At 49.2% G+C, this 25,123-nt stretch overlaps 1 protein-coding gene across 9 annotated transcripts in view; it reads right to left on the bottom strand.

Annotated features, from left to right (window-relative positions):
- The window catches only part of LOC126923137 (uncharacterized), a 141,836-nt gene that overhangs the window by 30,751 nt on the left and 85,962 nt on the right, over positions 1 to 25,123 (bottom strand). For 3 of the 9 annotated variants that reach the window (XM_050736287.1, XM_050736290.1, XM_050736289.1), the window contains 2 exons: positions 15,772 to 16,245; positions 12,109 to 12,321 (listed from right to left, as the gene is read on the bottom strand). In XM_050736287.1, coding sequence (XP_050592244.1) covers positions 12,109 to 12,154 — 46 coding nt within the window. In that variant the 5' untranslated portion in view covers positions 12,155 to 12,321; positions 15,772 to 16,245. Of the gene's footprint in view, positions 1 to 12,108; positions 12,617 to 13,965; positions 14,759 to 15,771; positions 16,246 to 25,123 lie in introns of those variants that run through there. The other 6 variants (XM_050736288.1, XM_050736291.1, XM_050736285.1 and 3 more) reach the window with 6 other exon arrangements.

Below are 25,123 nucleotides of genomic sequence, written 5' to 3'. Positions count from 1 at the left end.
GCGACCGTGCTACCGTCAGTCGACATTAACGTTTTCATTATGCGATTACGATTAACCATCCTGCAAATCTGTTATTTTCTTTTCGCGAGGATCGTAGCGTCCTTCTTCGTTTATCCACCTTACGCTATCCGTACGTACGAACGCGGCTGATACGTCTGCCACGACCTTCGATGGTACTTGCGATACCGATTTCGAGTTTGTTCCGCGCGTTTGTTCCTCCTTCCCCTGTATGTTCGGCCAACGATCGCGGACTAGGTTAACGATCGTGAGTGGCGAGCTTCGAAAGCACAGACGATCGTAACAGGTGTAAAACAACGATAAAACAGACTCGCTCGGACATTGTACGACGTCCGCGTATCGTGCGATTGTAATATTACGACAAAGTGGCGTTGAAACCAGCGGATGTCCATTTGGAAATCGAGCGAATATTTGGCAACGTCATCTCGTCCGTGCATCTCTACTTTTCAAGCGATCAAAACTATTGCGTGTTTTATACACAAATAAAACGTCGAATAACTTTCCTTCCAGCTTCTTATCTTTGTACAGTTGTAAGATCAACGCCAGATAATACGTGTTGGTAATTAGCACAGATTGCCGGTATACAACGAGTTGCCATAATTTCCGCCAGCTACTTATTTTTCTTGAATAAATCGTTCGTTTTATTCGAGGCTCAAGGTTAAAGCGCAGGTGGCTGCTCGTGTAGCCTTATTTTATCGTATATTTGCCGCTAGCGTATATCCGGCTGAATTTTTCCCAAAGAATTAATACGTATTTCGTCGTTCGGCGATTTATTCTCGAGTACAGCATCGGACCGCAACGATGGCAATTTATTAAAGCGCGAGCAGCGTATCGTGCGTGCGTACGTAGACAGGGGTGCGTGTAGGTTAGGCGAAGGAGAACCGTCGAGAAATAAGTGGCGAACACGGAATGTGTGCCGTTGCCCGAGGCCGGACAATCCAGGCGGCGATATAGAAGCGCCTTTCCCTCGACTCGTATCTTTGGTTTCGGTGTTCCCTCGTGTTCCCTCCTACCGTGTAGCTAAAGGTTGGCGTAGTCGTGACGATAAATTTATCCAACGATAAGAGAGCCGATTTTTGTCTTTACGAGCCTCGGTGGGCCCTTCTTTCTGGGAGGAAGCAGAAGAGAAACAGAAAGACAAGTAGAAAAAGAAAGAGTGAGAGAGAGAGAGAGAGAGAGCGGCTTCCGGGTTATGGCGTGACCGCGTCACCACGCGCGCGTGTCCCTCGGCATACAGCTATTGTAAGCAAAAGGAAAAAGAGGAGTGAAAAAGGAAGGGAAGGAACGACACGGGCGAACAAAAGAGAGGGCCGCCTAAACCGTGGCTTGTATGTACGTTCACGGCCCTCGCGTAATGCTATCGAGGCACATTTTCCCCTCGAACGCCTGCTGGGCGGCGAAGGGCGCCGGCGATGCCGGTCAGGCGCGTAAAAACCGGGTACAGATCGCACGCCGTCCGTTTCCGTCGTTGTTTTCGAGACAGAGAGAGAGAGAAAACTAGACGTAGCTTTGCTCGAGGGTAGAAAGAAAAGGAAGAAGACGGTCGTGTCCAATGGACAGTGGAGTAGCCACTGGTTTTTTCACGTGCTTCGCGAGTTCATCGATTCCATTGGCCTCGCGGCAACGCGAAATGGGCGAAGGGGAGAGGAGAGAAAACTAAAAGAGGAGCGCGGTATACGTGCACGGTTGGCTGACTCAGCTGAAACGCATGCCACATTAATATTAATTATCACGTAGACGGGGCGCGTGTCGTGTCGTGCGCTACTTTTTTCGGCTGAAAACGTTCGGCTCGACGACGGGCCTCTCGAGAGACAGTGAGAGAGGACGAGAGCGAGATCGACACGGAGAACGCGGATCGGCTAGACGAGCGTACGTACCATCTCCTTTCGTTCGACCGCGATCTTTTTTCTTTTAATATTCGCTACGCGACAAGGGGGAACAAAGTGGCCAGCTTTGCGATTAATTATTACCGTGGGCAACCAGAGAACCGCTCGGGGAGAGAAATTTTGCCGCGAACACAATTTTTCGAAATGTCTGGCGGGAGGGTCGAGAAGGATCCTGGAGAATGACAAAGGTCAATGGATATCCGGGTTTGCCGGAATACGCCCATATATCGTGAGAGACGAAAAGACCCATTAAGGACATTCGTTTGACCTATGAATCCAGTGGAGCTGATGTGACAGAAGGTACAGTTAGTCATTGAGAGTCGACCGTACAATGCGCGGCAGTTTTACCTACGCCACGAACGTTAGCGTACGAAATAAAACAGACGAGAAGGCTACCGTCCGACACTTTGCGTTTCTACGGCAAAATCAAACGATAATTATCTCGCGATTGTAAGATTTCCAACTTGATATCGACGGATTCGAATCGATTCCGATCGCCAGAAAATGCTACAAACTGTCAAACGCGATAGCGACTCTCGAAACGGTAGCTGAACATTTATCGTCAAACTGTTAACAAAGTGTTTGCTTTCTTTCCCTAGCTGATTACCGATCTCGCGAAAACGAAAAAGTACGTAGACGGAAATTTCGATGGAAACATCCGGCGATTAGGAAATTCTTTCGTGCGTATCAGGGATAAAGATACAAGCGATGTAGAGGATGAACGAACGCGCGGACTCGATAGCGGCGGAGGGAAAGTTTTCTCATTGCGTCGAACGAGATAGGTATCGGAAGTTTAGATACGAGGTTGGAACTCGTTCTCGCGGCGATTTCCAAGATAACGCTCTCTCGCAATCTCGGTGAATGGACGCGAAGAAAGCCACGCGAACAGAGATAGCGGGACCCAATTAAAATCAATCATTCGATATTTATGGAGAGCTCATAGTGGAACGGGTCGCTTCGGTCGAGTTCCATGCGGCTCCATGTTCCCCGAGGGGTGCTACGGCTGGTTCGGTACACATAACCCTTCCATCTGCCATGATACGATAATGGCGGAACCTTCGTGTAGCTTGATACACGGAGACAAACGACCGTGTGTGTGAATTGGGACACGCGCGCACCACGGTTTGTCGTCGCCTCGCCAAAAACTCAACTCGTCGACGACTAAAACGAGCCAAGGGAAGAAAAGGCAGTGAGAAACGTAACTGGAGCAAAATACAGCCGAGTAAACATCTGTTTGCACAGTCGGAGAAACCAGTTCGACCGACAGCGATAACGAAATTGCGAGAGAATTTTCCTGTTCGCGATCCTCCTTCGGATGTAACATTGATAGAGTATCGTCGTCGCTTACCAACCACTTTGTATACTAAGCGAATTTGTACACAAAAGGGCGCGAAATGCCCCCGAATGATGACAACAAGAATAAAAATTGCCGTGACGAAAACCGGGACTGTGCTGCTTTTGAATTTTCTTTCGAATAGGGTACTTACGTCCTACTGATTTCGATGATCTCGAAGCATTTTACCGAGTGATTTCTTCCTATGCTCTGTCGCTCGATTTTATGTTCCAAGACACGGAGAAATGTACGTTTAGTGCTATATAAGGCATCCAAGGCATATAACAAGGCAGAAAATGCTATATTAGAATAGGCCATTGAAAGGCTTTATTGGGAAGCTATAATAAAAACACGGAATACAAAGGAAGAATAATAAAACATATTGACCGAAAATAAAATGTTTCGCTTTCATTGTTTCTCGTCTCAATGAACCGATATAATATTCGCTTGATATATCTTTCTTTTGTAAAGTTTCGCGCGTAAGAAAGCACAATAGCGTAAAATTGAAGGCTATACTAGACACCAACATATTATTCCTTTCTCTATGTTGTATTCTTTCCATAACTTTTTAACGAAAATCTAGGTGACCCATGTTTATAAATCATTCTTCCTCTCATTATACCCGTAGAATTGATCGACAAAATTCGGCTGTCCAAAATCTCGCCATGTATACGTTCACGTGTATTTAGTAGTCGATGTGCATTTTTGTAGCAATTCTATCGGATTTAGGCTTTTCAACGACAACGACTAAGCCTGTTGCATTTTGCACCAACTAAAGATCGCAATTTACTGGCATATTCCGTACGAAAACCTGATAGCTATACACCCTGTTCAAAATAAATTGGCCGAACGATAATTTCCCCGTAGGAGAATTGGCGATCAACGTTGTAGGGAATTTCGATCTTTGTCAGCTTCCGGTGTGCGATTATTCTTCGGTCGTGTGGGTCGCGACAAGTGGAGAGAAGGGTCGTATAAGGTGCGAGCGAACGACTGACTAGCGATGTTCGGCCACCCGACGCATTTGAATGTTTAATGAGAGTCGACGATGGGTAGCCACGCTGCTAGTTGTCGATTTCGTCCGTCGCACAGAAATTTCCATGCAGGATCGTGCACGGCTCGAAGCTACGGTGTTTTCCAGTGTACCGTATGCGAAACTATTTTCGTCGGTTTCGCGATATTCCAGTGACGCGTCTGAAAATCGTATCGCTAGGATGAATAGTAGATATCTGCGTCGAGGGTTTAATTGTCGTCGACCCGTGTAAACCGCGGCTACCAGTAGACCGCGACTACCAATGTAGTTTCGCAGTAGTATTTACCCAGTTTCGTGCAGGCATTTCGTGCCGCCGCGTCGATCGAATCGAAAGACACGTTTTGGCGGCGCGTGGAGGAACCCAGGCGTGGATCGAATTCGACGTTTCGGTCGCTATTCCGGTGTACAAACTGAAACGAAACCGACCGATTGCGGGCAAACGAGAAGAAAACGGTATCGAACGAATTACGATGGAAGCGCGTTCGATCTCCGATGGACGCGAACTCGGACGAGTTCGACGCGGAATTCGAAATCGCTTTGGACAGCAGCCAGAAACGGCTCTCTCGTTCGACAGGAAGTTCGGAGGAGAGTAGGTGGGCCGCCCGCGACGCGACGTCCCATTGTTCGTCGGCGATGCGTCTTTTCAAAGTTTAAAGACGTTCGATGACGAACGAGGCGGCGGAAACGATTCGTAACGCGAGAGGAATTTTCGCGAGGAGCGCGATGAAGCAGAGAATAAAAAAGGAAAAAGAAGAAGCGGGGTCGGTGAAGTCAGAGGAGACGTCGTAGTTGCGGCATAATTTGAATTTCGCAGCAACTTCGAATAGGAAAAAATGTAAGGGCGCGATGTTACCGAAGTTCGACGAATGAATTTTTCCTGTCCCTTTTGGCCGTAAAATGGAAAGTAATCAAAGTTCGTTAGGCCTCTGCGCTTACGCATTTTGGTAAACGTTTGCGGTGAAATAACCAGTGGTCTCGCGTATCTAAATTTTTACGCGCGTGTCCTGATATAAACGGCGCGAAGGGAAAAAGGGAGAATCACGGTTGCTCTCCGGACACGGAGAAACGAGAGCGAGACAAGTTTGAGTTAATACGGGACTCGGCTTTATGCGCTTTCTCCCGCTACTGTGTCGCGGTTACTTTAGCGCGTATTTTCGTCGCGGCGTTGAGCAATGAAAGTATTATTTCTAATTATCCCGGAATATAGAAATACTAACTCGCCATTTTCAGCTTTGTGTCGGGGTATCACGGTACGCGTACGAGCGTTACGACGTTGTTTTCTCCCCACGACTATCTTCCTACCGTAAGCTTCACCGTCAGCAAAAGCGAAATCCTTGTCGGACGAAGATCTGTCTTGATTTACGACGATTGAGATGACGGAAAGGTCGGGACGAATTCGCTTGAAATCGCTTAACGAGACGAGAGCGCGTCGACCAGACCAACCAGGCCGATGGAAAAAGGGTTCGAAGAGGAATCGATCGGAAGCGGAGCGAGCCGGGGCGAGCGTTAACGATTCGACGCGGCGGCACCAATCGTTTTATCGACGAATTAAGCCGAATTAAGGCTGGCCCTACGGGACGACCACGCGCGATTTCACACGCGAACGTTTTTCCATTGAATTTCGAAAAATTGTTTTATCATCGTTTCCCCTCGTCCTCGCGATATCTGTTGCGCCAAAATGCTTCAACAGGGACGACCCATTCGGGAAAATTCGATATTCCTTTGGCTTGGTCGATGCAACACGACCCAACAGCGTTTCGGATACGTATTTTTGCCGGAGCAAGTAGGTAGGCGACATTCGGCGGAAAAGTGGAAGCTTCTCGACCCAAAATGGAAACGGAACGAGAATTCGAAGGTACCGTTTCTCGCGGGAGATAACATTTTTCCAATTTCCCACCTAATGTAAATGCCTTCGAGGATAGAACGGAAATAATTCGTCCGACTAATTTCTCCTCTTTTAGCTCCTTTTTCTTCAGACGTTTCACGGATGGAGAAAGAAAGAGAAAAAGAGAACGCGCAGCGCACAGAGGCGCGGCGCTACGGAAAATAAAACAGAACGAATTAATTAGAAATGTACAGCGCACCGTGTACACCGTGGAAAATACGAAGCGGTTACGATTTAATGAGTTTGCGTTAGGTTCTGAATTGCGGGACAAAATTACGCTGATCTCTGACGGAAGTCGGCGAGGCGCGGCACTGCAGGCTCGCACCTACGTGTATCGAACAACAAAATCGAAGCGGTGGAGAACATTTCGTGTCACCTGTCGGAATACGTAGCTAAAGTTGTCGGAGTTGGCGCGCGTTGCGTCCAAATTAAAGAAATTAGCGGTGTACGATGTAACTCTGGCGTCTGCGTTACGCGAAACCAGCCGTAGGCGTTCGATTCTTCGTTCGTTTTCTCGTTCCGTCTGCCGAATATTCGGCCAGCGTGTACGGAAATGGGTTCGTTTCAACGCGTGACGCGTCAACGTCCGCTTGAATTTTATCGACCGGCGGATAAATCGAATTTATCGGAAGACTGAGAAATTTCAGCGACGCGACGGATCGGTCGTGGAAAATATCGAGCCGCGCTCTTTTCCTTCTCGCCGCTCTGTGCTATCGCTGTTTCCCACTTCGTTCTCGCTTCCTTTTTTCCAGAGGTAGCTGTACGCGCGCGGAAAATTAGAGGATCCGAGCAACGGGAGGAACTGGCCGGGGAACTCGATTTACATACCTCGACGGGCCTGGATCGCGTCGGATCAAGTTAGCAGGGGCGACGAGTGAACTTAATTAAGCGCGTGCGCGAATCGTGGTTCGCGGCGTACACGTGCCATACACTTCGTTAAATTTTATTCGCTGTAATTGTGCGACTGCGTCATGTCGAGGCTGGCCCTCGGTTCGACTCGAACCTCGAGTCGAGTCGACGCTGGGCTTCATCCAGCCCTTCTCTCTTTAATTACATCCTCGTCGGAGCTTAAGACCGACTCGCCGAATCGACCCTCCTCCTCCTCCACCCTCTTTTCCTACGTTTTTGCTGCCGCGCCGTATACCGGAACTCGACGCGACCGTTTCGAATCGCGACCGCGCGAGACTAAGCCACCGAGAAAGAGACACCCTCTTGTCAACGGATCTTTTACCGCCGTTGCCTCGTTAGGCGAATGTTAATGAGAAAAATCTTCGTTATCCGACATTCGAGCGAAACGTTTGCTCCGAACGGCGGCTCTATCGCCCGACTATCGTACGCGCGTGTCGTTCCTCCTTCCCTAGGCCGGTTCTTCCGCTTCGAATAATAATTCCTGGGCGTTGTGCCGCGCGAACAAGACAGTCCCGCGCGAAGAGAACACGTCTTTCATCTCCGTTCAGATGGAATTTGTCCCATTGGGAGATCGGCTTGTTTCCCGGTTAGAAAAAGATAGGGTGAAAGGACGGGAGACATGGTCGATTCGTAACGCAGATAAAATAGGTGGAAATTCGCGAAAAGCGTGGTTCGATCTTAAACGAGGCTGCTCCGTATGAAGCGTGGTACGATGCAGTGACGCGTTCCAACGAATCCCAACAGTTCTCCTAACGACGTCGCATTCCATTACACCGCTTTAAATTCGTCACTTTAACTCGCGTTAACGTCGTTTCGTTACGCGACAACGCTACGATATTTCGTTTAGTCTGGAATTGAAAATTACTACCGCACGAACGCGTCCCAAAACGGCGCGGCGATTGCAACGTGAATATTTAATGCAACGGCAATCATTGGAATTCGGTTGGTAAATTAGCACCATATCGATTTCGCGTGTATGCAAAGGCACGGCCGGCCCACCGTCATACGTATAGCTAATTACGTGTTTCCGGGACAATGGACGTAAAAATAATGGAGATAACGGGACGCGCGAAAGCGTAGACGCTATCGAGGGGCGATCGAAACCGAACGATTCGACAAGGATTCTCTCTAGTCCGGTGCTCTTCGAATGGAAGATGGAAAATTTTCCCGTTTTCCGATTTATCCTTTCACCTGGAAACGGTTTATTGGCGAGCGATGCGTTCGAGTGGAAAGGAACGGGCTGAATTACGGAAGCGATAAAAAACTAACGGCGGCTAGGTGTCGGACTAAGTAATCGTGGACATAAAACATGCGACGGATTCCGCTAACGAAAACCCGGCTCTTTCTCCGTCGTAATTAACGAGTCGAGCGGTAATCTACGACAACGGTGGAATTAACGGCAACCGTGAACGGACAGAAGCACGCATCGCGCGACGATACGGTTTGCATTCGGTACAGCGGGCCTGGACCTTATCGAGACACGTGCACACAGACAAACAGCGACTGCGACTTTCACGGATGTATCGATGACGCGTGATCGCGAAAATACTAGAAGGGAGGGCTGAGGGGGAGGAAGGAAGGCTGGAACGTGTGGCGAATCGGTGATTAGTCGTTATCGTAAAGAGGAGAATAAAATCTTGCAGCGACTTTACCGCAACCGACTGCGGATATTTCGTTTCCGGCTCGAGGAGGTCCAAATAGTCGGCGAATCGAAGTTGAAAAGCGCTGAAATCGCACTTTCTCGAGTACCTTTCCAGGAACGCGAGCGAGGAAAACGAGCGAGGCAGGCTACAAAAGCAAAAGGGAGGGAGGACGGAATGGCGAGAAGGAGGCAAGGAGAGAGAAAGGGGGGGGGGAAAGGCGGTAAAAATGATTAGAGCTTATTGCCGTGCGTGTGGGCAACGAGAGCTCGCGGTTGCGGCTACAGTTACAAAGCTGTAAAACGGTAAACCAGAGATCGACTGGAAATAATTAGACCGTGGCGAACGTTAGACGCGTTCGCGTCTCTTTGGACGTTGTCCGGTGAACACGATAAGCGAGCACAATGCAAGGGGACTATCGACGCTCGAACGTCGAACGCAACGACGTGACATTTGGAAGAATTGCGAGAAGCGAGAAGAGACAGAATCGAAGACGGTCAATTACGATACTCTTGGGAAATAACGATCCGTCGATAAGCGTCTTCGTGTTCGATGGAAAATGAGACGAGCACTCGAAGACGATATCGGCGTGCATTTATCAAAGAAGAATACGGTTTGTACGATGCTAGAGGGCGAAGAGGCTGCGGCTACGGTTGGAGAGAAGGCGAAACAGAAACCGCAAGAGGGCAAGTTACACGGAGTGTGGAGGAAACGAGGAGGAAAAATGATGAGCCAGAAATAATTAGCGAGGTTGCAGAGCGCAGCCGACCGAACGCAGATGTGCCAAGTCTGTATGAAAAATTAATGACATCCCGTTCTCGGCAGTCTCTTTCCCCTCGCCGCCCCTAACCCTTTTTTACTTCCCTAGCGCCAAGTTTATTCCCTCTTCGCTATTTTTTTCTCTCCTTTTTACTTAAGCCCGGTTTCCCTTTATTGCCAACCCTCTTTTGACGATCTCGCGTGTCTCGACGAAATTTAGCCGCGCCACGATCCCCGATAGGCTCTATAATTATCCCGTTTTATCTTCATCAGGTAGGGTGGGTCTGGGGGAACAACTCGCGACCAAGGAAGCGATATAACCTTCGTTCAACCGTTTACTCCCAAGAACGTTTTCCATTCGAGGTCCGGCACACTCGAACCGCCGTTATTTGTCCTTCCTATCCTCCAACGCGTAGCGCTACCTTCTTCGTTTTAATCGCCGATTACCCTTTCTACCTGTTCCATTTGCCGCTTTCTACTCCGTGCCCGTTTCCCCAATCTGTCACCTTCTTTTTTTATTTGTCTCCATTACGCGCGTCCATCATTTTTCCCTTTGCCTATTCTACGCCATCGTCTCGTCTCGTCTCGTCTCGTCTCGTCTCGTCTCGTCGCCTCTCTTCGCGTCTCGTCTCGCCATGTCAAAACTGCGACATCGTTTTTCATATTTTTGCGCTGCACAACGATCGATAGGTTACATACGCGACGATAGCTCGATCCGCTGCTTCGTAACAACAGAAGCAACGATCGACGCCCGTAAAGGCGGAATCACCGATGCGTTTGAAACGATCGCTCGGCCAGTTATCGCTTCTATATCGGAATGCGTTGCACGTTCCCTCTTCTTTGTCTTTGCCTACGTCGGAACAAACATTCCGGGCAAAACGTTTGCTCCTGCCCTACCCTCGTAAACCGAACTTGTTTGGTAAACTAGAAAGACCCAAGAGGAATCGTGGCGCACCGACGCGAAAATCAAAATTGTAGGTTTCCCGCGGACCGGATGCTTCGTTTAACGAGGCATGTATGCGCGATTCCCGAACACCACCGCAAATGGACCGATGGAGAAATATTTACAGTTAATATTATCCCATTATAAAAGCAGCGACCATCCTGTCGCGTTCGACGGCCGACGTTATAACGCAGATATTGATAAACGAGAGAACTGACGCGTCTGTTCGGCATAATACGGATAATTTATGATCGTGAGAGCGCGACCGAGTTCCTCTTCTACTCGGCAATTAACTCGTCGATTTCTATCCCCCGCGGATATCTTCCAAAAGCTCCAACGGCTTTTGATATATCTCGGCTAGGTGCATCTTTTATTTATTTATGCAAATCCATTCTCTTCGGCGGATCGTCTTACCGCCAAGTTTACCGTCTCTGAAAATTTCATATGTAATTCTTGCATCGCTCTCCTATACGTAGGTTTTCGTTCGCATGTATCAGAACGCTTGCAGGAAATGAGGTACGCTTTTGCTATTTTAGAAAAAAAAAAGTTGTTCGAATCGCCAAGAACTATCGATAAATTTTACCTACTGTCGAGTATAATCTTGCACCAAGGTAGATATCGATCGCCCCGATCGATTCTGACATTCGGAGGTTATAGGTTTTCTAGCGTGTCGGCGATGAACGCGATATTCCGATCGATCGTTCGTTTCCTTGACAGTTTGGGCCAATTATCGCAGGATGAAGTGGAACAGAGTCGCATACGCGATTTCCTTGACCTCGGTTGCGCGAGGCCAACCGCCACGATTCCCCTTTTATTTTTACCATCTTCGAGTAGCTGCAATTAGCCGATGGGACTTAATTCCGGCATCGTCATCAGGATCGTGGCGCTCGGTAAATTTCACGAGTTGACTGGCGATCTCGGAATTCGTCCGTTTAATTATTATCTTTGCACCGTTCGTGCTCCTTGACGCGAGATTTTTATTTTTCCGCTTTCCAACGACTTTTCGTCTTTCTCTTCCGTTGTTTCCCTTCCCCCGCATCTCTTTTTCCCTCCCTCGTCGCAGACTCGCGTACCGGAACGCCATAAATTCTAGCCATCCTACTCTCTTGCTCACCACCCTTTTCCTCTTCCTTTTCCTCTTCCTTTTCCTCTTCCTTTTCCTTTTCCCCCTCGTTCCCTTCTTTGTACCTTTCGTTCTCCTCTTGCGTATCCCTTTTCGGGTTGCGCTCCTCGTTCTATCGCATTCGTGTACGAGAAAAGCCGCGACAATGCCGAAGAAACGGCAGAACGTAATTAGAAAAAGTGTCGTTTCTAAACCGTTCCTTTATATTCTTCGCTTCGTTCGCTGCAAAGCGAAAGTCGGCGTTCGTGTGTTTCGCTGCCGTTCGACGTTTCCACGTTTCTCTCCCTTCCGTGGAAAGATTATTTTCAGCCGGAGGTGTCGGCAAGGGCGCAAAGGTAGAGAGCAAGAGGATTTACCGTTATCTGCGTGTATTCGCGGCGCAGATCGCAGATACTTGGGAAGCTGGAATCGACGCGAGACGAGGGTCGCGTGTCTATAACTAGAAGGTAGATAGATATCGAGGAAATCGCGGTTCTCGAAGCAGAAAGTAGTCGCTGCTTCTTTCTATAACGCTTTTCTCCGTTTTCTTCCAAGCGAAATTCGAACGAAAGAATTAAGTTAAGATCGTGTAAAGCTACTTACCCTTCTGCCCGAGGAGCACGGCGATTAAGAACAGCACAAAATCCATCGTCGGATACGTTCCTCGGTCGATCGGATCTCGAGATCGTGGACAACCTTCGCTTTCACCTATCCAGTGTCAGTGTTCGATTCTTCGATTTTCGTATTCCGTGTAACTCAGTCCTCGACCCACATTCAATTCCTCCTTCTCAACGGGCAACGACGATCGCCGACGATCTACCGCAAACACACACGTACGTACGTTCACAACACTGTGTAAACGATATTATCGTATTACCGAATAAGAAACGAGTTTTCCAACGAGCCCGTCGCGTTACGACATCCTAAGATTACTCCAGCGAGTAAAAGGGACAGAATCGTTGCGGCGGCTGTACTGCACTGTCGTCTTTGTTTCGGCCTACTTTTATCTGGCGACTTTTTGTCGCAAACACCTCTTTTCACGCTGCCAATTCTTGCTTCGACGCCTCTCGCCACGAAAAACAGTCTCGACCCCTGCGTCTCGGAATCATCTCTAACAGAAAGCGTGCTAGGCTAACCGAAAGCAAGGATTTCGCGTTTTCTTGGTCCGTGGCACGAACGAACGACGCTGTAAATGCGAAGAGAGATGCGTCGTCGCGCCCCGACCCCTCGTGTTATTGCATCTCGCACCCTCGTCGAGAGGGTTCCTCCTCGACTTCGTTTAAAAGTCGTCTCGAGCGTTAAATACTTGTGGCCGGGATTTTGAAGTTTCCGCGATTTCCGAGTAGCGCCGCGTCATCCGATCTCTGGTTCGATAGCATCGCCGACGATAGTTTGGCACCGAGACAGATCCGTTAAGAGGGCGGGTAATTTTCAGCGGAATCTCGTACGACGATCGCAACGTCGACGAAAAGTAACGGTCGAGGATATTTCGGTTCGTTCGGACCCACTCGAGCAACCAAGAAATTCTCGTCTCGAATTTCGCACAATTATCGAAATATATTTCGTCGCGGTCCTCTCGTTCAAGCAATCGATCTCAGCGGCTGTGCAACTCGAAACGAATTAAACGAACAGTTCCGGGAATAATGCGAGACGTCGGTACGGAAAATCTGGCTACCTATTTTCGTTTCGAGGAACACCGAACGAGCAAGAGAGAAAGAGGGGGAAGGTGCGAGAGACGACCGGAGAAGGAAAGGGGCCGGTGTGGTGGAAAGAGAAAAACGAAAGTATGCCGGCGTACGGAAGGTACGGGTTTTAAATGCAACTTGTTGCAATCTCGCCGAAAGCTCCGAGCTCCTTCGACTAGGAACGCGCACGTGTGTCCTTCCCTCGGCGAGCACGCGTGTTCGAACACGACGATCGACTGTAACGTCCGAAGGTTGATCTTTCGCGAATTCGTCGACGAAATTTACGCGTGCATTCGCCGGTTTTTCTCGCGCACGAATCACACCGCTGCGACGATACGTATAACCGTGCTCGATGTTTGATTTTTGCCGAGATCGTCGACCGAACTGTCGTGGAAACTGCTATCGGAAGAGAAACGACGCAGGTTGTCTACCGCGGACGGAATGAAATCTCGAGGTCGGCCAATACCTCGCGTAGACGAACAACGGCCAAATTATTAACCGAGGTAGACGGATGTTTGCTCGACGATACCGGATCGTTTGGAATCGCTCGGAATCGCTCGGCCGATCCTTTGTTTTTCTCCCGTGACACGTGCACGAGAGCGGCCGTGAGCTGGACACATGCACACGCCGATTCGATTCTCTTTCGCTCTCCTCTCTTTCTCTCTCTTCGAACCTCCTCCCGTTTCCGACCGTGTGACGCGAATGCGTATTGATTTGACCGAGACTATTCCCTTTCGGATCCATTGAAAGAAGGGGTGGAGCGTAGTGGGTGTACCTTGGTTCGTTTATTTGTTGACATAATTGCAGCGACACGATCAATTCTTCACAGTCGACTCCCTTTTACGTGACCAACCACGCGATCGCTAGATCGATAATACACGACCAGGTCCGCCTCGTCGCGACCGCCCGATTCCGTACCTACGCGAACCACGTTCGATTTGCTCGCACGTACTCCGTGATCCTTCGATCGCACGAGATTTCCCCCACCGCCGTGCTTAATCGAATTTCAAAGTTCTCACAGGGACTAAACGTTGATCTTCGATTGGGATTAAGAGCGGCTTACCGCAACGCCGTCGATAGCCGCTACTTCTGCCAAGGCTACTTCCGATTCATCGGCTACACACGACCGTTGTCCTTTCGCAAGCCGGCGCGATCCGGACAAAACGCGATCGATCGGTTGCAGATCGATGCGTGGAAAAGCAAGAAAGCGGAAAAATAGCAAGTTGCGAACGACGACAGAGTATCACGTACGAGGCAAAGTCAACGATCGATCGTCAAAGTTTCGGCGACCAGAGGACGATCGAGAGTCCGTTCCAACGGCAGAGATCAAGAACCCGCGAGATTCGAATTCGCAAAGAACGGTGCGAGGCCGACGATCGATGTCGTCCGCCTTCTATATCCGAATTTCCCGTTCGACGAGAGACAGGGGCGAGTGCGATTCGCATCGGCGAAGACGCGACGTAACGCGGCGCGGCGCGGCGCGGCGTGACGGACCGATTCGAGGACCGTCTCGGAGGGAAAGTTCGCGTCGCGGATGGCCGATGCCGACTACGAAAGCTCGACGTCGCGCCAGTTGAGGACTGTGCGCCGGTAGGTCGCATACCTGGGCGCGTGCGCGTTACGAGTCGAGCAGGTGCGAAATGCACGCGGCTGTCTATACCGAAAGCTCTGACACGCGCGTGCAACGACACCGAGCGACGTGGAACCACGGTTACGATCTGAACTTTGCTTTTCGACGTTCGATCGAATCTTTGTCGGTACGCGGATAATACGAAGCCGCCATAAGCTGCGTGAAACGGCGGTCTTTCGTTTCTCGAATATTTTTGCAAAGCATTCAAAGAGACAGCGACGTCGAGTCGATACGGGCAGAGTATTTTTGCGATATTTTTGTTCGATCGAGTGGCGCGAAACGACGATCAACTTTAACTTCGTTTCTCGTTCGGCCGTTCGCGATATGTTTTTTAAACGATAATAGATATAACAGCACGTTTCGTAATTATCAATATCCAGTTGCGTTCGCTAACCAGTCCTCGTACAATACCGGTCGATACGAAACAACAATTAATTCCACTCTGATTGTTATTAGTATTCACGGCTTTGGCAACGTGTTCCATTTCCGATCGGGTTGGTCGAGGTTTTTCGCACGGCAAATTGAAAGTAATACGAAACGTTACGGAATTTCGGATCGATGCGACTTAGCGAAGGTGCGCTGATAAAAACACGACGATAAGCGTTCCGCGTAAATTTTGACTTTCGCCGCCGAAATCCCGGACGCGTACGTGTAGTTTTGCATGGCCGGTAATTCTATGCATTCGCTATTCGGGATCCTGTAAATGTAGCAGATCAGAGAGAAGTAACGACCTGAATCGTGCATTCGATTAATTGTTGGCAAGATCGAAGAGAAACGTAGAGGCCGATAGGCGAAACAATTATTCCGTTGTTCCGCTATGCCGGGAAAAGCCGATGCGCACGAATGGATTCGAGGGGTACTTTAAAGGCGATAATAAGCTCGGTCGTTCGTAAACGCGTGCCGCGGGGAAATCTTCGTAAATGGAAAAAAGAGGGGAAATTAACTTTCTACCGTTTTCTTCCCTCGACGATCCGTCCACGGAGCGAGATCTCCGCTTTCTGCTCGGCAAAAGGAGCGCGTTTCCCGGCACCGTTGCGGAATCTCACGGCCCGGCCGTTACAGCTACGAATGCAGTAGATCCAGCCGACATAAAAATTTCTTTCCAACGGGATAATCGTTTTTTCCCTGCTTCTCTAGGCTTCGTTCTCCTCCACTTTGCTTCACTTTGTTCCGCAAACTGAAACTGACGCAACAGCCAATTTCGTTCGTTACGGTAACGATAACGGTAATTGTTAACCGTGCGCGTTCTACATGCGGTGAGTAGCGAACGACGAAGGGGAGGATACTCTCTCGTTCTCGGGATCAAAGCTGCTCCTCCTCTCGATGACTCGCGACCGCTTTGCTTCGCTGTTCGCCGGTGTCGTTTTTCTGTCGGACTCGCGGGCAAACATCGAAGCCTGAATCCAAACGTCAACGTCGAGACCCCTGCAAAAACGAAGAGAGCACAAATTTTCTTTATCTCTATGATAATAATTTTCTCATAATTTTCTCATAATCTTCCAGGGGGATACAACGTATACTCGATAGAAGGGAAGGTTAATATTTTCAGTTTCACAACGATTATCGTAATTCGACAAACGCGTGTCATTTCATTATTTCTTGCGTAATGCTTGGCCCGAACAACTGACTCGAACAACGCCGGCGTGTTACTTTCTCTTGATGCACCTAAAGTACGCGATACTTTTTCACTCTTGCGTTATTACGTCAAAGACTAATGGTGTCGTGTAATTAGACTGCGGATTTTTATGCAATTTCCTGCTCTTATAAAGGGAACGGGAGAAACGACGAACACGCGTAGCGGATATCTACGCGGCAGGTGAAAAGAATTTGTTTCGCTTAGAGAAGATTGTTACGAGTAGACTGCACTTTGAATATTTCATACATCGTGGCACGAAAAAAAGGGCACACGATCGTTTGATCGCGCAAAGTTCAAGATTGAGTTTTAAGACGTCGAAGGGTGAAACGGTGACTCAAAGGACCCGGTTACTCTATGCGATAATACGTTTGTCGCACAATCAACAGATACCCGGGTAAAATCGTTATATCTAGGCATTGAAGAGGGAAGGTTGGTAGGAACGCGAAGAAACACAGTGGAACACGTCGAAATCCTGTTCCCTTTATGCTCGTTGCGGTGCTCCTTTGAAAACAGTTGCGGTACAAATCCCAGTTCGTAGGTATAGACGATAAATTCCATTGTGGTTTGCAACGGATTGAGAAGACAGCGAAATTGTTTTCGCTGAAAACCGCGCATATGGTCGAGCCAACGATTTGCGGTTACGCCATCAAAGACGTTGTACTTTGGCCAGCAGCTTCTACGAAATTGGCGTAAATCGATTATCCGTTCATTAATCGACCCACGCGCGCACGATAAACGATCGAGTCCGCGAGCCGGGGAAATGGCAGGACGGACGCTCGGAAATTACGTCGAAATACCGGTTCGAGAGAGACGGACGCAAAATCGTATACGTCTTTCTTATTGGCGGTTCGTCCGAATATCGACGCGTTCCACCTCTCCGTCCGTTTTCCTTTTCGTTTTCGTTCTCGTTCTGGTTCTCGGCGGTGCGGCCGTCGTTGCATCTACCGAGATATTGCCTCCTACGCCAACCAGACGTTTGGTTAGCCAACGGCAGATCGTTCTTTGTTAAAATCCTGCTTATCTTCGAATGAATAATTCATCGTCTCGTTTATCTTTTCGTGGCGGTGGCGCTCCGCGAAACGGTCAACGTTAAAAATAAAATTAACATAAAACGAGGCCAGAAATGTGATTTAAGATGAGTAAAAAAACTCCTTCGCCGGTTGAGATCTCGGTTGAGAAACGGGACGCTAAAGTTCACTAGTTCACCGGTTCGCTCGCTGTTGCGATCAATTTCCAGTCGCTGGACTATATACAAACGTAAATAAGCCAGTCGAAAGTATAAATAAACAAATGTAACGCAAATAAAGAAGCGAAGGAGAACGTAAATAAATAAATCGATATGCCATAACCCGCACGCGATATCGTGTCGTGTTTTTTTTTTTTTTTTTTTTCAAATTCTCAGGATGGATCGCGATCTAGAGGACGACGACGTCTCCCGTGTAACTGTTACTGGACGCGATCGAACGCGCGTCGATATAAATTCAAATCTCGTGGCACGCGCATATCGATTTCAACGACCATCTGGTGTAATTAGCGAATTACAACAGTGGGCAGCTGCGCGTTAAATGGCGCGAAACGGTAACACGACATGCTGGCCGTGTAACAAGAACAACGCACGGCCTGGAGGCGTGCGTTGCTTTCTCTCAGACAGATTGCAATGTAGTCTGAAAGCGTTCGATCGACGTTTCGAACGAATCGCCGAGCAATTCCTTCTCGCCGACAAACTTCCGTAAGTGTAACGCGCGTTCGTACGTAGCAGCTCGCGCGCTACTTAACCCGAATAAATAGGAATGTTGCGCGTCTGCTGGAAGATAGTATCGACCATCGTTTCCAGCTCGTCGCACTGGCAAACTCCTCCTCTTACACCTTCCCCGACTTCTGCCCTTCTCTCTCGTTGCTAGGTTTCTCTCGCTTTCTCGTTGGATGCTCGCTCGCGCCCTCCGTCTCAAGCCCTGTTGCACCACCTCGAGCAACCTGACCGTCTGAAACGTAACCTGGCGGGCGGAAGGGGCGCGAAGGGACGGACGACCGGAGACCGAACTCGAGGGTGTAGCTTTCACGACCTTTCCAGGCTACGGAGTTAATATTTATCGAGGCTGCCTGTAATTTTCTTGGGAGCCGGCTGCGTACCCCCTCGCCGATGTTGCCCGGGATGGAACTAGAGGGAAGAGAAAATAATTAAGGTAACTCCGACCAATCCTCGTGTATTCGGCGCTACGATATTTCTTTTTCCAACTCTTGGTCGACCGAGACGCTTTCCATTCAACGAGCAGGCCCGATGGATCGTTCCGGCGAGATCGTTCAAATTATTGACTTTGCCTCGTACCTTTCTTTTCTACTCGAGCCGAGTAATCGAGAGACTGGTTCGCGAATTTTACGACTTCGCGTACGTTCAGCACGCGTTCGTGCCTCGTCTTCTCTCCCTCGGAATCGATTCCTGTTTGCACAGGTATCGGAACATTGTTTTCCTTTTTCTCGCTCTTTCGCTCGTTCATCGACGTACGTTGCCGCGGGATACCGAACGGTGCGGTTCCGTTTCATCCATCGGCGTTCCAGGCTTCCAGCACCGATCTAAGCTCTTCTCCGATAGAAAGAAGACACACTGTCGCTCCGTCGTAAAACATACCCACGATCGTGATACACCGCCATGCTACGTAACTACGATACACGACCGAGTATGAGAATAATCGCGCCATGTACCAGCCAACGCGGCTAGAAAAGTGAAAACTAGTTACGAAGCATGAGGTATAGCCCAACGAGAGGGTATCAACAAGTTCGCTCGTTTCGACGGCGAACAATGACAGGCTGAAGGAAGGCGGGAGGCACGAGGCTCGAGGCACGAGGCACGAGGCACGAGGCACGAGGAACGCCATTCGAGACTAGAATCGCTACCTACGGTTCTCGTTGTATTCCTGCTCGTTGCCTGCTGCTTGATTTACAACGTAACGCGACCGCGTTTCCTATCGGCCACGATATTCCCACCTGCCTCTCTCGATTAATCGGTCCACCCGATGTCGCGGTGTTAATTTATAGGCGCGTCGATCGGTTGGCGCGAATCGTCAACAAGTGGCCGATTCCCTACCAGCAGAACGCAAGGTGAAAACCGGACGGGGCAACGCGAATTCCGATTCCATCTTTTTCTCTCGAATCGGCCGCGCGGTTCCGAAATCCTCGCTCCTGGCTTCGGTTCACCTAGTTACACTGACATCGATCGTGCCACGGGGTCGAAATAAAGCGAACAAAAAGGGCCAGAGCGGCAGCAGCAGGAAGGGAAAAAGCGAAAAAGGGAATAAAAATTAACGGTAAAACGAAGGTTCTTGGAATGGAGCGATGTTGGGCTGGCGATCCTCTGGGAGGCCGAAAATGCACTTTTTATCGCGCTACATCTCGTATGCGCCGCAGTATCAGGCCCGCGCATACATATTTCCTAGCACGTTTCCCGCACGTAGCTCGTTCTACGGCCACGTCCCTCGTTCTCGATCGTCTCCTACGGCTGGGTAAACGTGCAAGGTCGACCGTGCTCCCGCCTTTACGAAGTATCGAAGAATCAACGAACCGTTCCACGAGAAGACAGAAGCGACCAGGTCCTGGTAGCCGTTCGAGCCCACGACTCGACACGCTCTCCTAAAATTCTCCGTGGATCTCGCAAGCGACGCTGCCGTTCGCGCAAAAAAGACCACGAGTGGCGACGTCCGCTTGGGACAAGTTTTTCTTCGGGAAACACGTACACCGGAGTATATTAATCTAGCCAGCGGGCAAGAAAGTACGAAAAGTAAAGTCTTTTTGCGGTGCTCGTTCGGAGGGGAGTAAGCAGTGCCATCGGATCTTCCGGTAGCGCGCCTGGCATTCCCAGTGTACGGCGACAAGAAGATTAAGCGGCCTCTCTTCGCCGAGCCGTCCCTTCCGGCATTTAGTCGTTGTCGAAAGAACACGAGAAACTGAGGGCACCTCCGCACCAAACCGGAGACGCACATATCTCCAAGCTGATAGGCTGGATCCATTTATCTTTACCGTTTTTAAGCAACAAGTCTGTTGTGCTACGTCTACGAGATTATGGTTACTTCTGACGGAGATTTCGCGATTCGCACGATCCTAAATATCGGCACATCTCTTTTGAATTTCACTAGTCTGTGCGAATCGAAGCGATCCGAAGAGATTAAAGTGACTCGCGAGGAATTCAGGCTAACGCAACGGAGAAGAAGGGGCAAATGGGGTAAAAAAATTAGCTTGTAATCGATAAAATAAAAAAAATAAATAGTTCAATTCGCCAACGTACTCTCTAGTTTTCGAAAGAAGGATTTATGGAATCCGTTTTTAAACTCGATTAAAAATCAAGACGTCGCACCTTTGACTCGGTAACGCATGCTGTTCTTAATGACTTATACGCGACGCAATTTCCAGCTCGAGTCGGTGGAACGCACACCGCACCAGCACCAGTCTTTAATCAATTATGCAAATGATTTGCGGACTGCCGCTGTACTTCCTTCCCCTTGCGTCACGAGGACGCGCAATCCAGAGTTCCCTTTCCCTTTGTAGCCGACATCCCCCGTGAACCATACCTCCTGGCCGAATACTCGTCTCATTCCCGTCCCATAGCAACATCGCGTGCTTTCCGCCGCTTCTTTCGTTTTACTCCTCGCCAAAACTCGCGACTTGTTTATTAAAACTTTCGAATTAACTCGTTTTAGACACGTTCGTTTTCTACTTTGGTCGACCGCGATATATTATTTAGCAGTTCTCTCTCTCTCTCTCTCTCTCTCTCTCTCTCTTCCCCGTGGAATTTCCAGGTAAAATACACGAACCGTTTTCCCCCTTTTCTCTCTCGCCTAGTCAGTGACCGACCGTGACTCTAGTATACAAACCGCCTAACCACCGTCATCATCCGCCGGCTCTGCCAACGCAGTTTTGCTTTACACGCGTATAACCTTTTCGTATCTCCGGTCCCTCTTCCGCTTCGCATCCGTTCTCGTTTCCACCTTTCCTTCTAGTTGCTGGTTGCTTGCTCGCTGAGCCGCCCCAGCCTCGTTCGCCCGCCACGTTCCTCTCTCTAACGAGTTATGTTTCGCGCCCTCGTCGCGAAAGTTCGGATACGAGATTACCGTGCTGGTCGGCTCTCGAGCTTCGTTGCCGATATTATGGAAAACGCGAGAGGCAAAGTCGCGAGAGCTCGATGCCAGAAAACGAAGGAGAGGGAAACGAGTCCGGGAATACCCTCGTTTCTCTCTCTCTCTCTCTCTCTCTCTCTTTTTCTCTGTCGAAGACGAACATCCCCTTTTTCGAAGGAACGAGATTTAATACTCGCTCGATGCTGCTGCTATCGTTACGGGGAAGCATCGGTGTTTCGATAAGAAACAAGATGCGCGTATTTATATTGGCAATGCCGGAGAGCTGGCTCGTAGTTTCCGTTAACAATGGCGATATCCTCCGAAAGCAAAAGTGCATAGATATCGAAATATGCGGGCGAACTGGAGTGTATCGATAACAAACTAGCGCCGTCGATGCTGCCACGAATACGCTTGCCTGGGAACGTTGCAAAGACGTCCCGGAGAAAATCCTGAAACGGCCTCTCGAGTATCGAACGAGAGCGAGGAAAAATATCATCGCGTTTTGCAGCGTTCCTCCGAGACGCGAGTCATCTGACTAATCGCGTTCACCGTCGCGCTAACCGACACCATTTTCTCGACGAGTTGCATGCAGCGAAGAACGGCGGACGTTGTTAAATTTGGAGAAAAAGCGCGGCCGAGATGTCGCGAAAATACGAAGACGGTTTCCACGTGTATTTCTCGGGTTAAAACGCGCGGCGTATGCACGTCGCATTTCGTGCCTCTCCGGCTGTGCTCTTGCTACCTTTGGGACTCGGCTGCACGGATAACCAGACGAGAATCGTCGGGAAAGGAAGGAAGAACGCGTTACGTCGGCTGCCATCATTTTTTAAACGTTACACGATAAACAGTTACGCTGCCCTTTCATAAGTTACGGGCGTTATGTGCGCACGTACAATGGCTAGAATATCAAACGAGCAAACATAACGATTCGCGCTTTTTATAGAACTGGTTGAACGACGTATTCGTCTAGTATTTTAGTCGACCGCCGAGCCATCGAGAACGCTGCAAATAGATCTTTGTTAGGGCAGAAGTCGGTTGATCGGTATGCTACGTAATGTCACGGGTCAATGTTGTATTATTCAAGCCATCCTTTTCTCTCACGCTATATCGCTTTTACGTTACTTTTTCGCCCGGAGATTTTAGCCGTCCAACTGTTCCAGTTTCGTTTATTTCGCAATTACCGAATATTTATGGAATGCGGAAACTCGAGAGACCCGCGTACAATCTGTACACACGCCAGACAGACAGATAGATGGATGGATGGATGGATTCAAGTAGGACGCAGTTTGGAAAGTAGGATCGCGTGGCAAAGTGTGAGCAACGAGGGTGGGCAGAGGCAGACGTTTGCTACGAAAACGAGAGCAGAATAATCGTTATCAAAGTTTCGCGCCGATTCCAGAATGAATCGGGAACTGGCTGACCAAGATCCGACAAACTGCAGCGGAAGTCGAGTCGGTGAGTCGGTCCGAAGGAACTTCCCATCGAATTAGAGAAAAGTGTTCTCGTGGCGTCCTGTGCACACTCGCTACGACAAAGTTCTCCGTTAATCTCCTGGAAACCCCTACGGGTCTCGATTTATCGACGATATCCGATACGCGGAGCTTCTTCCTCCGATTTATTCCACCCCTCCCCCTTCTGTATCCACTTCGCTCTCCCTTGTCCAACCAACGACCCTTCCACTTTTCGCTATCCTCTCTCGTTCGTAATACACCTCGATCAGACGTTTTACAAGGAATTCGTTGTCGTTGTCCGTTTCGGTAAATCGTACACCGCTCTCGTCTCTAGAATACACGGAATATCAACGATTCGTCGTGAAACAATGCGACATTCTGCCAGCGGATGCATCGTATCCGCGTTGGCGAAACAAGAAAAACGAATCGTCGAGAGACGGGAAAAGATTCGATCGAAACGATGGATCGATGATCGTGCCGCGAACATTCTGCAACGATCGTATCGCTTTAAATTTAGATACGACACACGAGAAACTTGAAGTTTATTAATTCTTCTTGTTACGAGAAGATTCGGTCAAGTATCGGTGAAGGGAAGACGGGAACGAGCAAAGTCGACAATGTCGGTCGATGTGACGATGAGGAAACGAGGAATTGGAAAAACCGCTCGAATCAGGTCCGCTCTCGACTCATTACTTTGAATTATTCGAATAATATTTTCCTGTCTGGCTGAGAAATCAATGCGTCTACCCAGGCGATGCATAATTCATGGCATAGTATCGGACAGATGGAAGATTAATAGGCCTGATCAGACGCTCTCTAATCGAACGCTTACCGCCTACTTTCTTCCTTTCTCTCTTGCACCTTGCATCCGTTTCCTGCTTCTCCTTCCCCTTTCGTTTATCTCTTTCGGAAGCTGTCTCGCATCCTGCGATAAAATCGATGGATAGCCTCGGGAGGGGACGAATTCCAATGATCTCGAGATTTTCCTACTCGGTCCTCGCAACTATTACGAACCACTTAATAATTTGAATCTTCAAAGATTTTCTTCTACGTTGTACCTTGCGTTTCTTGTACGAGAAGCTTTGTCCCACGGATAAACGAGAAAATTTTCCTCGGCACGAGGTGTCGTTTCTCCTCTTCTCCGCGCAGCTCTACTTCGACGAACGTCAGGTTCCTCGGTCCGTCTCGCCGCCGAAATTCGCCTTCGCTTCGCGAACGGTAAAACGTGAATTAAACGGTTAAGTCGTATACAGTGGGTCGTTCGATTTATAGCGCGACCCAGGAAACGCGACGCGACGTTCGTAAATGTCGCTCGGCCTCGATATTCGTCTCGCATCGAATATAAAGTTGCGCCAAGACGAACGAAAGCGTAACGCGAAAACCGCCGTACGGATAAAAAGTTAGCAGCGTTTGCCGGAGAAAGTTTCCCTCGCGATTGCCGCATAGTTGGAGGGTTGCAAGTCGACTCGCGTTGCTCGGTGGACCGTTGTCTTGTTCGGCGTGGATTATCCGATTAAAGGCGAGACGATCCTTGAAATCGCTTCGCGGTAATGGTTAACGAGCAAAACTGTTTTTAAACGGGAACGACGCACCCAAAGTGGCCGGCGTCGAGCTTGTCTCGAACGGGAAGCAACTTTTCTTCGGATAACTAGGAGCCCGGCCAATAAAACTTTGTCCTCGCATAATGCGAGAAGAAACAATTTTGGATCGCGTCTCCCGTGCGAAGACCTAATTGAGACGAGCACGTACTACCCAATAACTTTCGAGTTCGACTCCGGAAATTAAATGACGTGACGCAAAAGCCAAACGCGCTCTCAGCGCTCGGGGAAAAAATAGCCGAGGACAGAGTTTAAAAGGAACTGCGGGCCAAGAAGACGGAATGCCGCGCGTTTAGTTCGAGTTAACCGAACTCGGGCTAAGACGAGTCGAGAATACATTTCGACGACGCGATGGAAAAACTTTTACATCGATGCGACGCGAGCGAACGCGTGCATTTTGACTTTCGTTGCGAAGCCATTACAACGCGTGGTAATTATTCGGAATAAGTCCATCGAAATCGCCGAGTCGCTGCCTGTTCCGAATAATCGATCACGGAGCAAAGTAGCTCGACG

Source organism: Bombus affinis, chromosome 13 (genome assembly GCF_024516045.1).
Source record: "Bombus affinis isolate iyBomAffi1 chromosome 13, iyBomAffi1.2, whole genome shotgun sequence".
NCBI lineage: Eukaryota > Metazoa > Arthropoda > Insecta > Hymenoptera > Apidae > Bombus > Bombus affinis.
The sequence above is the reverse complement of the archived record's forward strand: the minus strand, read 5'-3'. Positions and strand labels throughout refer to the sequence as shown.